Source organism: Cherax quadricarinatus, chromosome 7 (assembly GCF_038502225.1).
Source record: "Cherax quadricarinatus isolate ZL_2023a chromosome 7, ASM3850222v1, whole genome shotgun sequence".
Lineage (NCBI taxonomy): Eukaryota > Metazoa > Arthropoda > Malacostraca > Decapoda > Parastacidae > Cherax > Cherax quadricarinatus.
In genome coordinates this window covers 18,904,618-18,919,527 of record NC_091298.1, presented here as the reverse complement: position 1 = coordinate 18,919,527, position 14,910 = coordinate 18,904,618, and the positions used below count along the sequence as shown (strand labels likewise).

At 42.5% G+C, this 14,910-nt stretch overlaps 1 protein-coding gene across 1 annotated transcript in view; it reads right to left on the bottom strand.

Annotated features, from left to right (window-relative positions):
• The window catches only part of LOC128686994 (putative neural-cadherin 2), a 919,537-nt gene that overhangs the window by 126,403 nt on the left and 778,224 nt on the right, over nucleotides 1–14,910 (bottom strand). The window contains exons 3-4 of the mRNA XM_070082349.1: nucleotides 5,478–5,597; nucleotides 66–181 (exon numbers count right to left, since the gene is read on the bottom strand). Coding sequence (XP_069938450.1) covers nucleotides 66–181; nucleotides 5,478–5,597 — 236 coding nt within the window. The remainder of the gene's footprint in view (nucleotides 1–65; nucleotides 182–5,477; nucleotides 5,598–14,910) is intronic.

Below are 14,910 nucleotides of genomic sequence, written 5' to 3'. Positions count from 1 at the left end.
AAATATAGTTATGGCGGCTTGTGTCCACAGAATGCGTCAAGAGAAGACCAATCAACTCGACCCACCTGTTGCGTGTCCTCGAAGTCCAGCGGGTGGCGGAGGGAGAGGCGGCCACTGCTGGGGTCCAGATGGAAGAGCTCCTCGCCATTTCCCTCAGCGATACGGTACTCCACAGCCTCGCCTGAGACAGGAGAACACAGAAGTCTAGTACTTTTATGTTTGGGGAGGCACGAAAAAGGTGGAGAAGATAGGAAGAAACATGAAGCTTTTTTTTTATTTACTATTTGTATCGACTTGAAAAGATTATTCAGCAATTTTGAGAATAAAAAGTGAAATACACCCATACAAGGTAACGCTTTCAATGATAATTGATGAATTTTATGCTTTCATTATTCTGATATTTTTTCTGATGTTTGAAACAACTGTTAGATTTATTTCTTGTAATAGAGTTTGCATTCAGGGTAACGGAATTTGTCAGCCTGATTTGGGAGACTAGTTGGTCGACGGAGATACCACTAAGTATTCCATTGCCTGTTCCATAGCAACGGCAGCTTCAAAGATTTCCTTCTAACAGAACTGGAGATGCTATTGTTGTGAGGGATGGAAATATGATGGTAGCAAAGTGTAACTAGGTTAGGTAATTTTACTTTGAAGCCCCTGACATGCTTCATGGAAAATGGCAAATAAGTCTTTGCTCTGTTACATTTTTAATTCTCAGTCGTAAAAATTCATAATTTATTTTACGGTTAAATAACAGACCTTAAATTTAATAGATGTTTATCAAGATCGCATACTTCTTTACCAAGTTCTTTTCGTTCACAATATTATACGAATAATATTTACTGTACATATTATGAACATTCAGACACTATGTAATAAGTTTTTGGTCACGTTTTTCTCATTCTTCAGTATGTCCTGGATCAAATGAGCCAGAAAAGGGACAGGAAACCAGAAGAAAACCTAGGAAAGAATAACTATTACTGGTGATGATGATTGTCATTAGTGTTTCCATGTAAATGGTATACAGTACCGACAATTTGATGAGCAAAACGCATTTGAAACACCTGGAACCTTTGCTGACGAAACATTTCACTCATGAGACTCAGAGACTGATTACACTGACGTACACATTTCGAATAATTTTGTTCTTCGGAGAAAAAAGGTATTTCATTTTAATTTTCGGGGGTGTGAGGGAAAAGTTCATTAGATAGAAATGGTGGTAGTATGAATGGTGATGGTAGTTTGTAGGGCAGTATGCTTGTTCTCTTAGGTGGGTGCATCGTTCCTGCTAACCCCCCCCCCTCCTCCTCTTCCGCACCCGGTGGGAGGAGACGAGTGTTACTCCTACAGGCTGTCAGTCACTTGACTTTCGGCTCCCATTAAATCTGTAAGTATTCATGCCGCTCCTGTTTAATTTATTACGTGTTTGGGTTAATTTGGGTTCAATAAGAGCTTTATTCTCGTTTAGGTTTTTACGCTGCAAATTCTTCCTGTCCTGATTTTGGACTTGTGTAGTGTCATCAACTAATCCTCGCCATTTCTTTTAAAGGCAGTACGCCTATTATGTGAGTAATTTTTCGATTTGTGTGTAATTTTGTATCTATTTTAGCCTGATTGTCGGCTCCGGTCATCCGACACAAGCGAGATAAGAAGGGCAACATTGAGCTTGAAAAGATCTTGCGTTCCTTATGTCATCTGTACCTACACTGGTCCCCCTTACACTCGAAGCCGACCCGCAGTCAACTACGTCATTCCAGCAGCCATTACCCAGTTATAACCCCACCAACGTTTCATGATGGTTCTCTACTGGCGACTCAAATACTTCACAAGTGTTGTGGTGGTCAGAGGATCCAGTACCTGTGTTCGTCAGAATGTCTACTCGTGTTGGTGTCACTCTCTACTTGTCAACAGTCACGTCCACCTGTAAATCCCCTCTCCTTTTCCCCTCCCATTGTCATCAACAACGGTTCAGTGTTCCAAACCACGATTCAGAGCTACGTGCCCAGAACATCGGCACGGCACCTTTCTCCACTACGTATTGTGTACATATTAGCTTTGAGTCGCTAATTATTTATATTTTTCATCTTTCATTTCTTTGTTTCGAGTAGGATTAATTTCACGTTTAAGTGTTTTATATTCTTTACTAGTTTTATTTATTAATAAAATTGTTTATCTTATTATGTTTCGATTTTTCTATCTTTTCGTTTCCAGAAGGAGGAACCAGCCTTATCAAATACTTTTTTTAAGATTCTGATAGGGCTGCAGAACCTTCACAGGAAGGAGGGGAGTTTGCTAATAACGAATATGACCACAGTAATGGATTGGCTAAAGCTTTCAAGGTAATTTATTTAGGTTTTGCACATACTTGTATAATTTATTCGGCGCTGTATGACCTTTGTAGGTTTAGCACTTCTTTTGATTATAATACAATTTATTAGTAACATACCTATGTATAAAATAAACTATTGATTCACCGCGACACTTTTTTGCTCGTCTCCTGTATTCCACTTGTGACACCTCTTATTATTGTTCAGCAGTACTCTGCTAATAATGATACGCTCTGTTTTTTCCCTGGTAGTGTTTCCCCGTGACTGAGATGTCCTGGTGGTTTTGGTCATCATTGACTGCTCCAGAGCTGGCCGGAAAACAAAGTATGAATGAAGGAAATGTATCTTTAAAGTCTTTTTCAAAGAGGATATTCCACTACTGCATTCAATAGCCCAAACGTTTCGGCCTTGCTCTTTGGCAGTTCTAAATCCCTGATAAGGTCGTTTAATTCATTCTCAGTTATCACGCGCGGTTTAGATGTGAAGTTATGAAACTATTTAAGATCTAGAAGTTGAAGACTCAAAAGTTTCGCAGCCTCCGTCATCCTTGTCCTCTGACAAGAAGGATGACGGAATTTGGAAGCTCAAATACCCAGTCCTTCACCGTGAGGTAACTGGCAAAGAGCATATTAGGATTTTGTACAGTCCACTTTTTGCCTTACATATACCTATCCTGACTGGAGGCACCATGCAGAAGTAGCAAGTTGGCTCTCTCCGCACCATAGGCACTACAGAAGACAGATATAATTTTCAGAAGGTTTGTTTCACAAATATTGCAGCATATGTATGGGGGCCAGCTCTTGGCCTGATCTCCAACGCTGCATCATCTTAAAAATTTAACTTTTCTAATCGCAAAGTTAAAGCACGATTTTATGATACAAAACTAAATTCTCCAAAAGCATAAGTTATCTGCAGTGTTCACGCAACTAACGTGTATCTTACCCAGATTTGACTGAAAAATATCAGTGTCAAAAGCAAACACTTTATTTATTATTATTAAAGATTCGCCGGTATTCTCCCGACCCGGACCTTTTCCAAGTGGTGGCCCGACCTTGGCTCCCTGTCTTGGGAGTGTCTAAGACCTAAGTCTCCCATGGGAGGAGGCACAAGTACCTCCTTAGCTTTGGGACCAACTGTCCCCAGGCCTAGCCACAAGCTAGGCCTCTCTGGTCTGCCATCCCCACCCCAAGGGGGCTAATGGGAATGACAGTCTTGTGAGCTGCAAGCTCCGGCTCAGGCACCTACCCTACCCTAGAAGGGCTGGGCATGGTGTCGATGCAAACACTTTAACGAGTTTATTAAGTTCCGAGAATGAACTGATGCAGTCCAGTTAGTAAGTTCATGTAATACCTGAATTCTGAGTAAATCATCAGCCATTTTCTGTCATTAGTTGCCAAAAAAAAAAACGGACCAAATTAAAGTAAAATCCACATTTGGTGATCCATTTAGTACAAGCCTGTTTCCATCCCCCTCCCCCCTCCCTTTCCAAAAAGAAAAAAAATGAAAAAAATGGGTTTCTGGTGAAAAACATAGGAATCTGTATGTAGTTCGAACAATTACACATTATGGGCTTGAATCATGATCCTTCCCCTGTGCAGTTAGTTTACTCACTTACCCTCCTCCTTTCAAAAGTCAAGGAGAGCATCAACCGGACTGAGTCCATATCTTTACAAATAGAGTCAATTTGCTATTTTAAGGATCATTTATGTTCAGTGACCAAAATTGGTAGAGAATTGCTAGTTCTATTTACGAAGTATTTTTGGCTGTAGACCAGTTGTAGGCTAGAGGTAGACCAGCGATAGACCAGTGTATCCACTTACACCCTCATTTCCACGTGTAGACATTAGTTATAAATTAAACAAACTTTGCTGTAATTTTAGACTAAAAATTCAACCAACTTCAATGAGCTATGTACCTCGGTGGGAAGCGGCTGATGTATCAAAACAAAACTGTTATAGACTGAAAGATGTCTTATAATTTTATTGATGGCTAGAATAAGTGTAAAACATCGACGGTGGGAAAGAATAAAACATCGGTGGTGGGAACGTGCAAAACACCGATGGTGGGAAAGTGTAAAACATCGATGGTGTTACTTAAGGTACTAATACAAATTCCTGATCAGCCGGGTTATGATGTTACGTAGACTAGCAAGCAGTCAACACAGCCTGGATGATCAAGTGGTTAATCATTAAGCCTGCGCTGAGGTCGGGGGGGGGGGGAAGGACAGACCTCTCGAAACACGCCACAGGTATTCAAGAAAAACCGTTAGTATGTGAGAGTACTGACTGTATAAAGTAAATTGCCTGTACAAGAACGTAAGAACAGTGGAACAGTACAACAGGCCTAGTGATCCAACCTAGGCAGGCCTAGTTTGTACCCAACCACACCCACTCGCATACTGGTCCAACCTATATTTAAAGCTACCCAATGATTTCGTTTCAGTGAATCTACATAACAGTTTGTTTCATTCATCACAACTCTACTGTCAAACTAGTACTTTCCCTTATCCTTTTCTAAATCTAAATTAATCGAATCCCTTGCTTTGAGTCCTGCCTTGGTTAAATATTTTCAGCAAATTATTTAAATCCCCTTAATTTATTCCGGTTATTCATTTGTACATTTCATTCACATCTCGGGCATATGTGTTGGAGTTTTTCACCTTTGAAGCAGGAGCGGTAATACTGTAACAAAGCAAAGGATGTTGTATAAAAAATAAGGTACGACTTCTGATTGGCAAGGACAGTGTTAGCTAATGTATGAAAGTATGATAATAAGTGCTAACGTAGTAAAGTTTCCAGAATTTCGATGGGACAATATCAAGCTGGAAGCAGTGACCGAGGTGATACAAACCAGTAACAGCGCAAAGAACATTACTGGAGCTAGTATCACGAGTGCCTACCTGGAGACTGGACATGGACAGGTTAAGGGCCAGGGACAGTGTCAGAGTGAGAAGCTTCGTGAAGATTTGGCTCGGGCAGTGGTAAATACAAGGAAAACTGAAACAATGCCAGGACAAGGACCCCCTGAAGACTGGACCGGATCGGTGATAAGGACCCCCTGAAGACTGGACCGGATCGGTGATAAGGACCCCCCTGGCACTGGACCTGGACAGTGATAAAACCCGGAAACAGTGCCGGGATAAAGACCCACCTGAAGACTGGACCCGGGCAGAGAGTTGCAGAAGCAGGTCTCTGGTGGTGTTCTCTGGTACTTCGGTGACATATTCTGGTCGCTCGAACTCCACTGGGTCGCTCCCAACCAACTTGGTCACTGTTGTCAGAGAAACAAAGTTTGCCGTTAGTCAAGGACAGCTGTATCATATCAGAGAGAGAATGTTTTTATTATAAATATCATAACATACTGGTAAAAATAATAGTAGCAATGGACACTCCACGTTCAAACAAAATAAGAGAGCTGCTGTTAGGATTGTATTTCTAGATGAGTAAACAATGGTTTACGGGGATAAAAAGCTCACCCCTCTGTTTTCTGTTTTGTTAACGAATCCATCCAGTAGAAGGTGAAGCTCCCATCAAATTTCGTTGTGTAATTATACTTCCCTCCACCGATGACAGACTGACGAGGACACAGGTCAGATAAACTAAGTCTCTCTCTCTCTCTCTCTCTCTCTCTCTCTCTCTCTCTCTCTCATACCTCTTGAAGGAAGAAAGAGCTTCATTTAAGTGAATATTGCGCCGCCAGCTACGTTTTTTACGGAAAGTTAGTAGGCTATGATAATATCCCAGAACCTCTTCATCTCTATTTGTCCGCCCCCTCCTCCTCCTCCTCCTCCTCCTCCTCCTCCTCCTCCTCCTCCTCCCCCTCCTCCTCCTCCTCCTCCTCCTGTTCCTCCTCCTGTTCATCCTCCTGTTCCTCCTCCTGTTCATCCTCCTGTTCCTCCTAACCCTTCTCCTCCTTCTGCTACTGTTATTACTACTAATTAGTAGTAATAACTCCCGTTCTCTGATTATAATCAGAAAACGGGTGACACAAACCCATAATAACCGAATCTAAAAAATTGAAAATCGTGTTATTATGATTTCGTGAGTTAATATCAACACTACTACTACTACTGCTGCTACTACTATCACAACTAGTGCTGCTGCTGCTACTGCAATTAGTACAACTATTGCTACTCTTGTTTCACTTTCATTTCTTCTTCCTCCTCACCTTCCACCTCTTTCTCCTTCTCTTACTACTATTTCTTCTACTACTACTAACACTACTAATTCTGCTCCTACCACTAATACTTTTACTTCCTCCTTCTCTTTCTACTACTACTACTACTACTACTACTACTACTACTACTACTACTACTACTACTACTACTACTACAGGTACTGTTGCTACTACTGCTACTATCACTATTACAACACTTTCTCCTCCTCCTATTTTTTCAAGTTGCAATAATAAATTGGTCTCTTGCTCTCCCCCTTTTGTTTCAGGAAGACAAACTGTGAGCAGTAACTCGTCTCTCCACTACATCATCACTCCGCCTAATATTCATTAGTGTTCAGCACGCTCATAAACTTTGCCTGGCAATTTAGTTAGAGAATGTGAGGAAGAATCGATTATGTAGTTTTAATACGTGATGAGAAATTGTTTTCTTCCTCCTCCTCCGCCTCCTCCTCCTCCTCCTCCTCTTCTTCTTCTTCCTTCCTCTTGCTTCCTCTTCCTTCCTCCTCCTAACTTTTATCCGCCATCAGTTCTCACTGCTATGGCTCCACTTTCTGCAGCTCCTTCTAGTCCTCTTACTACGTCTCCTAATCCTCCCCCTACATTACCTACTCCCACTCTCATGGCTCCTCTTCCTACAGATCCTCATAATCCTCCTCCCACAAGTACTTCCACTCTTAAGACTTCTACGTTTAACAAAATAACAAAAAATCGGTAGAAGCTAGAATCTCCAGAAGTCCAGCATGTATATATATATATATATATATATATATATATATATATATATATATATATATATATATATATATATATATATATATATATATATATATATATATATATATATACATGCTAAGTTCTGTTTGCAGCTTTATACAACCAACTGCGTACGCGAAACGTCGAAAGTAAAGAATTACGTATAACTGTATTTATTTGTGTCTCTTAAGCAACTGTTATGGGTGACATCCCGGGGAGGGGGGATGCGTGGGGGGGATGCGTGGGGGGGGCGGGGGATGCGTGGGGGGGATGCGTGGGGGGATCGGGGTAGTATACCACAGACAAGCACTGAGCTCTGGAATGAGCTAAGGCAGGATGACAGCTCTTAGAATATAAATTCGACTTTCGCAAAGTACCAATGAAACGAAATGTATCTGTACATTTCGATCAGTAACCCGGAATGTTACTCAGATTAATTCATATAATGAGAAGTATAGCGAAAGGTATTTTCATAAAATTCAGGTCAATTAACGGCAAAAACGCCTTTTTACTTTTTTTAAGTTTACTGGTAACCATGATTCTGATGGTTTCAAGTCTCTACTGTTCCTGCAATATGTCAACACTCGCTTGACTTCCACCAGACTACACCACTACTATTTTTCATAATTCACAGTTGAAATTTAAGTAATGGAACACTTCAACTCTCCCCAGGTCAATATTATGTTTCTTTCTCCGGATATGTTGAAACATAAAATAAGGTGTTTTCAGAGTATCTATTTCAGATCTTTTGTTTTATCTCCGTCTAGTTCTCAGATCTCTGGCATACCACAATCTTTGTGGTATTTTAGAGAGTCGTGAACATGATTTAGTTTCTTCTTGAGAGGGAACATTGTTTAACCTTCTGAATGCTTTATTAACATAATTATATACGATGTGATTATGAGGGAAAAATGTTAATGTTAAAATTATTATTCGGTGAAATAACATATTGTTTAATTTTGTCTTTTGGATTGTGAATCAATTGTTTAGAAAACCGACAGTTTGATAAATGAGGCACCAGTGAATCATTTGGGCATCTTTATTTTAGAAATGCTTTGCCATGCGGTGACTTCTTCAGTCCAATACAGAGAAAGGTGGTAGATGTGGAGGAGTTCGAGGTAATCAGTCCCTCAGCCTGGAGTCGGTGTGCTCAGTCCATCAATCTTGTCTTTTGTAATCTTGTTTAATTTAATGATTTTCATTAGGATTTATCCCTACGGGATTCTCTGTAATGTTTATCTCATTTAGATAAACATTGTGTGTGTCTTACCTACCATTCTCATTCTCATCAAACAAAGAAGAATCAATCTTCTGACAACAGACTGAAATAACAGTTGCAATATTCTGATGAAAGACGAAGAGTGAGGGGTGGCATGATTGAAGTGTACGTTTGGGTGAAAGGATGCTGAAGATATCGAATCAAGATAAATCTCTGAAACAATGGATTCAAATTGGACAAAATTCTTCCCTGCCACAAATTACCGCTACTACCATCCTCGCTACCACCACCCTTGCTACCACCACCCTCGCTACCACCACCCTCGCTACCATCAACCTCACTACCAACACCCTCGCTACCACCACCCTCGCTACCACCACCCTCGCTACCATCACCCTCGCTACCATCACCCTCACTACCACCATCCTCACTACCACCACCCTCGCTACCATCACCCTCGCTACCATCACCCTCGCTACCACCACCCTCACTACCACCACCCTCGCTACCACCACCCTCGCTACCACCACCCTCGCTACCACCACCCTCGCTACCATCACCCTCACTACCATCACCCTCGCTACCACCACCCTCGCTACCACCACCCTCGCTACCATCACCCTCTCTACCACCACTTTCACTACTACCACCCACTACCACCACTCTCACTACAATCACCTTCACTATTACAACCCTCTCTATCATCACCCTCGCTACCACCACCCTCGCTACCAGCACCCTCACTACCAGCACCCTCACTACCACCACCCTCTCTACCACGACCACGTACACACTGCGTAGTACACACCAGTACACTGTGTACACTACCTTATCACGAGATAGGCACATGGCTTCTGCCGAAACGAAGAGGTCACGATGTTCCAGGGGCTTGATGGAGGACTCGGATTTGGAAATATGGGGCACAATTGTAGCGAAGAAGTTGTGAGAACAACTCCGTGTCATCAGAGAAAAAGGAAGAGTTTGCAGATCTGACAGGATCTCGTAGCACTCATCAAGGCATTTATGGATATCATCTGCAACACAGCTTCACGGAACAACAGAACATGTTCCGGCAGATGGTCAGCACACTCCTGAGGGTGTGCCTTCTGACTGAGGAGGAGACGGTGGATGCCATGAATTTGCAGATTCTCAGAGCGGACAGAACCCAGTCCCCAGCTCAGGAAACAACAGCTATGGAATAACTTCAGTACCAAATCACAGTCGCTTATGAGACACAATAGATGAACTGTCCGAAACAGTGCTTGAGCAACATATGCTGCAACACTGTAGAATCCATTCTCCTTCGGGAGTCGACCTTCTTTATCACCACCCTCACTACCACCATCTTCTCTACCACCACCTTCTCTACCACCACCCTCTCTACCACAACCCTCTCTACTACCACCAACCTCTCACCTCTCTCACTACCCCATCGTCTTCTTGATCATTACCACCGCCAGTACCTCCTTGCCCTTTCTTCCTTTTTCTTTACCTTTCCCACCACCCCTTTACTTTCCTTACTGCCTCTGCCCCTGAAGGGGTGGAAGGAGGGGCCTCCTTACACCCCACTACCGTCTAATCCTCCAACAAAACAACACAGCTCACACACTACGAAGTTCAACACTGGCCGTCGTTTGCACAAGCCACTTCTCGTGTGATCAATGTCTCCAGGTAGCCGCCGCTAACAGCACCGTCACCACTACACCTGAGGCCTCGCCAGCTCCTTGCTGCTGTCTCTTTCCACCTCCGTTTCTTTTTCTGTCTCTGTTACTCTCATATCTCTGTTATTCTAAGTCACTCCAGCAAGGCAGGACTATTATCACGTGGGAATTACCCTCTCGCGGTGGTTTATTACATAAAGGAAAAATGGATTTTTGGAGATGACATTTTTTTTTTTTTACAAATAAGCTCTTTCATGGGCAGTAGTGTATGTTTACAGAGGATGGGTAGGAGTGCAGGCCATCCAAAACTGACGTACTTTCAAGAATGAGAAGTACCTTGTACCTCATACAGTGTAGTCGCTTCTGGCGAGCAAAGGCTCCTTTAATTACTGTAATTTCCCTCGTTGCCTTGCTTGCAAAGTTCCATTACATGGTTATTAATAGTCACAATAGATTCTAATTTCGTTTCCAGGAAATTTCCTACATCGCTGTCTCTCCTCCAAGGAGTGTTGAATTAACGCAGATGAAGGGTGCCTGATCAGAGGCGTTGGAGTTGTCCTCCGTTTGTTTTGACCAGACTTGATTACCTCTCATTCTTCAGGCTTCCCGCTGAATATTAATTATAAACGTTCACACACACATACACCCACAAATACACATAAATACACACATAGGTTCCAGGAGCTGACTCGACCCCTGCAACCACATACAATATAGGTTAGTATACAGACGAGCACGCGCGAGCGAGCGCGCGCACACACACACGCATACACACACACACACACACACATACACACACACAGAGGTATGATAAAGCTCACAGTTCAGGGAGAGTGACCTAGTAGCGACCAGTGAAGAGGCGGGGCCAGGAGCTTGAACTCGACCCCTGCAACCTCAACTAGGTGACTACAACTAGGTGAGACAACTAGGTGAGTACACACACATACACATACACACACACACACACACACACACACACACACACACACACACACACACACACAGGACAGGGTAACTAATACCGCAAAAGAAACTGGATAAAAACTAGGGAAACAGGCAGGAATAACAGGGAAGGAGCTACAACAGATCAAGGAATACTTAAAAGGAAGGAAACAACGAGTGATTTTACCATAAAAGGTCTTGGAAAGGGTGAGTGTGATGGGTGGGGTTTCACATGGATCAGAACTAGGACCGAAACTATTTCCTTTTATGTAAAGGCTATGACGGAAGGGGTAGTCAGAGGTGTTCCTGTTCGCAGGTAATGTGAATCTAATGAAAGCACAACCAGGCGAGGACCAGGAAAGACTATAAATGGATTTGGACAACCTGTAAACCTGGTCTGAGAAATGGCTACCAAACTAACTCCAGCAAGTGCAACACAGTTGTGAATATTGGGGATTGGCAAAGACCGCAAATTGAGTACAGATTCAGGGGTGGGAGACAAAAGCTGCAAACCTCACTGAGGGAGGTCTTCATGGTGAACATTGTGCAGAGTACATCGCGTGAGGCGCACATCAACCTAATAGCTGCTGCAGCAAACGCGTGTCTGGCTAACCTTACAATATTTTTTTTTTTGAAACCAAAGCAAGGAGTCATTTGCGACACTGTATACAGTATATGTCAGGCCGCTACTGGAGTATGCAGCATCGGTATGGAACTCTCACCTGATCAAACATGTCAAGAAGCTGGAGAAAGTGTAGAGGTCTGCGACGAGACTCGTCCCGGAGATACGGGGTATGAGGAGAGGTTAAGGGAACTAAACCTAGTGACATTAGTGGACAGAAGGACTAGGGGTGATATGGTAACAACGTACAAAATACTGAGAAGATTGATGCAGTGGATAGGAATTGTTCGAGAGAAGGGAAACAAGTACGTGATGGCACTTCTGGAAGATGAAACACGTATGACTTACATGGATGTTAAGAAGTATTTCTTCAGCCTTAGAGTGGTCAAGAAGTGGAACGATCTGATTAGTGGAGTGGCAGAGGCAGGATACATACACAACTAAGAAGTGCGATAAGGCTCTCGTAGACAGCAGTGGCTAGCGATGAGGCTGGGCCAGGAGCTAAGACTCGACCCTTGTTACTACCTATAGGTGAATGCATATAGGTGAGTACATTCACACACACACACACACACACACACACACACACACACACACACACCTAGTAGCGACCAGATAAAAGACCGTGCCAGGAGCTGTGGATCGACCCCTGCAACCACAAATAGATGAGCGTACACGCATGCACAAACCCTCACACCTACCCACACATTCTCTCCCCCCCCCTGTATACATAAGTGTTCTACATCCTTCCTCTACAAGAAGAGTGTTTCTCGCCACATTCTTATGTCTGGCAATAAAAGTCAGACCTTAAAAATATTTATTTACCAGACACAGTAGTAAATTCCAGCCGGGGGAAATTTAAATGTTTTTTTAAACGTTTTGAAGAACATTGTTCATTTATTATACATTACAAAAATATCTACCTCATGGGTCAGCCATTTTGACTCGAGTATATGCAATAAACAATATTTATATCAAAACTAAATTCATGCTTGCAATAAACGATATAAGTAATAACGTAAGCCTGAGGAGAATATTCACGTAAGATCGTGGGCATACGGAGAATATTCAGGTAATAACGAGAATGAATAAATTAGACACATATGCAACACTTGGGTATCTTTATCCTCAATAAAGATACCCAAGTGTTGCACATGTGTCTAAGTTATTCAACTTTTCGGTTCTGCCAACCATTCATCTACAGTAACGTAAATATATGGAAAATATTCGAGTAGATGGAGAATGTTGAAAAGGTAGCCGAGAGGAGTCCAAATCGCATCAGTGCATTGCAGGATAAATGAAGTTCAGTCATTGAACAGTAAACAGGTAAGATCAGAAAAATGCAGCTACTACAATTAGCATACTTATTTGCAGTTACTGAAGTTATCTGCAGCTATTAAAGTTAACATACTTATTGATGAAGGTTCTCGGGCTAGATATAGGGAGAGAACATTCTGTAACAGGGAGAGTAAGAGGAGACAGTGTGTGGTTTCTTTGGGACTGAGACAGAATATATCGTGAACAGGAACTGAAAGACGGAATATATAGTGAACAGGAACTGAAAGACGGAATATATAGTGAACAGGAACTGAAAGACGGAATATATAGTGAACAGGAACTGAAAGACGGAATATATAGAGCAATATTTATTCTGAAAACGTCTCACCAGCCAGTGGCTTCTACAGTACAATACAGAGAAGAAAGGTAGAAAATGAGGGTGACGTTTGAGGTAATCAGTCCCTCAGCCAGAAGTCGATGTGTTCAGTCCACCAATTTTGATGGACTAAACACATCGACTCAAGGATTAGGGACTGATTATCTCAAACTCGTCCTTATCTTCCACCGTTCTTCTCTGCAGTGGACTGTAGAAGCCACTGTCTGATAAAACATTTCAAGGATAAAAATTCCCAAATGTTCCCCAAATGTCTCAGTTATCAACTTTTATTTTTTTTCATGCCACCTGTATCACTTTACAGGAAACTTTCTTATCGTACGAAAAAGTTTCGTTTTCAGAAGAAACTCGTACGGAAAAGTTTCGTTTTCAGAAGAAACTCGTACGGAAAAGTTTCATTTTCAGAAGAAACTCGTACGGAAAAGTTTCATTTTCAGAAGAAACTCGTACGGAAAAGTTTCATTTTCAGAAGAAACTCGTACGGAAAAGTTTCATTTTCAGAAGAAACTCGTACGGAAAAGTTTCATTTTCAGAAGAAACTCTTACGGAAAAGTTTCGTTTTCAGAAGAAACTCGTACGGAAAAGTTTCGTTTTCAGAAGAAACTCGTACGGAAAAGTTTCATTTTCAGAAGAAACTCGTACGGAAAAGTTTCATTTTCAGAAGAAACTCGTACGGAAAAGTTTCGTTTTCAGAAGAAACTGGCCACAAAGAAAGCTCTTCCGTGCGTCCAGGGGATTGATTGGTTAATTAGCATAATTGTGTGATGTTGCTAGGGGTCGAAGGGATGTAAGGAGGGGGTTGGGAAGGGGAAAGGGGAAGGGGGAAAGGGAGGCGGATTGGAGACCATCTTCATCGTCAGCAGCTCCTACCACCAACACCCATTCCCCCCTCGCTACCACAAACAACCTCCTTCAAACAACCCCCCCCCCTCCCCCCCGTTCTCCATGCTAACACTCCAACCGCCAGCAACTCGATCTACCAAACACCCATACCACCAGTAAACCCCTCTACCAACACCAGCAAACCTATTATCAACACCACCAACAACCACAACAACAAACTCCTTTTCGGGTGGCCCAGTGGCCTGGTGGCTAAAGCTCCCGCTTCACACACGGAGGGCCCGGGTTCGATTCCCGGCGGGTGGAAACATTTCGACACGTTTCCTTACACCTGTTGTCCTGTTCACCTAGCAGCAAATAGGTACCTGGGTATTAGTCGACTGGTGTGGGTCGCATCCTGGGGGACAAGATTAAGGACCCCAATGGAAATAAGTTAGACAGTCCTCGATGACGCACTGACTTTCTTGGGTTATCCTGGGTGGCTAACCCTCCGGGGTTAAAAATCCGAACGAAATCTTATCTTATCTTATCTTTCCATTACCTCCCCTCACCAACATCCCCCAGCAACACCTCGTGAAGAACATGAAACAAACCCGTCCTGAACGAGTTCAGTTACGAAATAATTAACGCTCTGGTTATTACTGACAGAAATATACACGCAACTGGAAAATAAAATATAAGATTTATTAAGCTCTTAC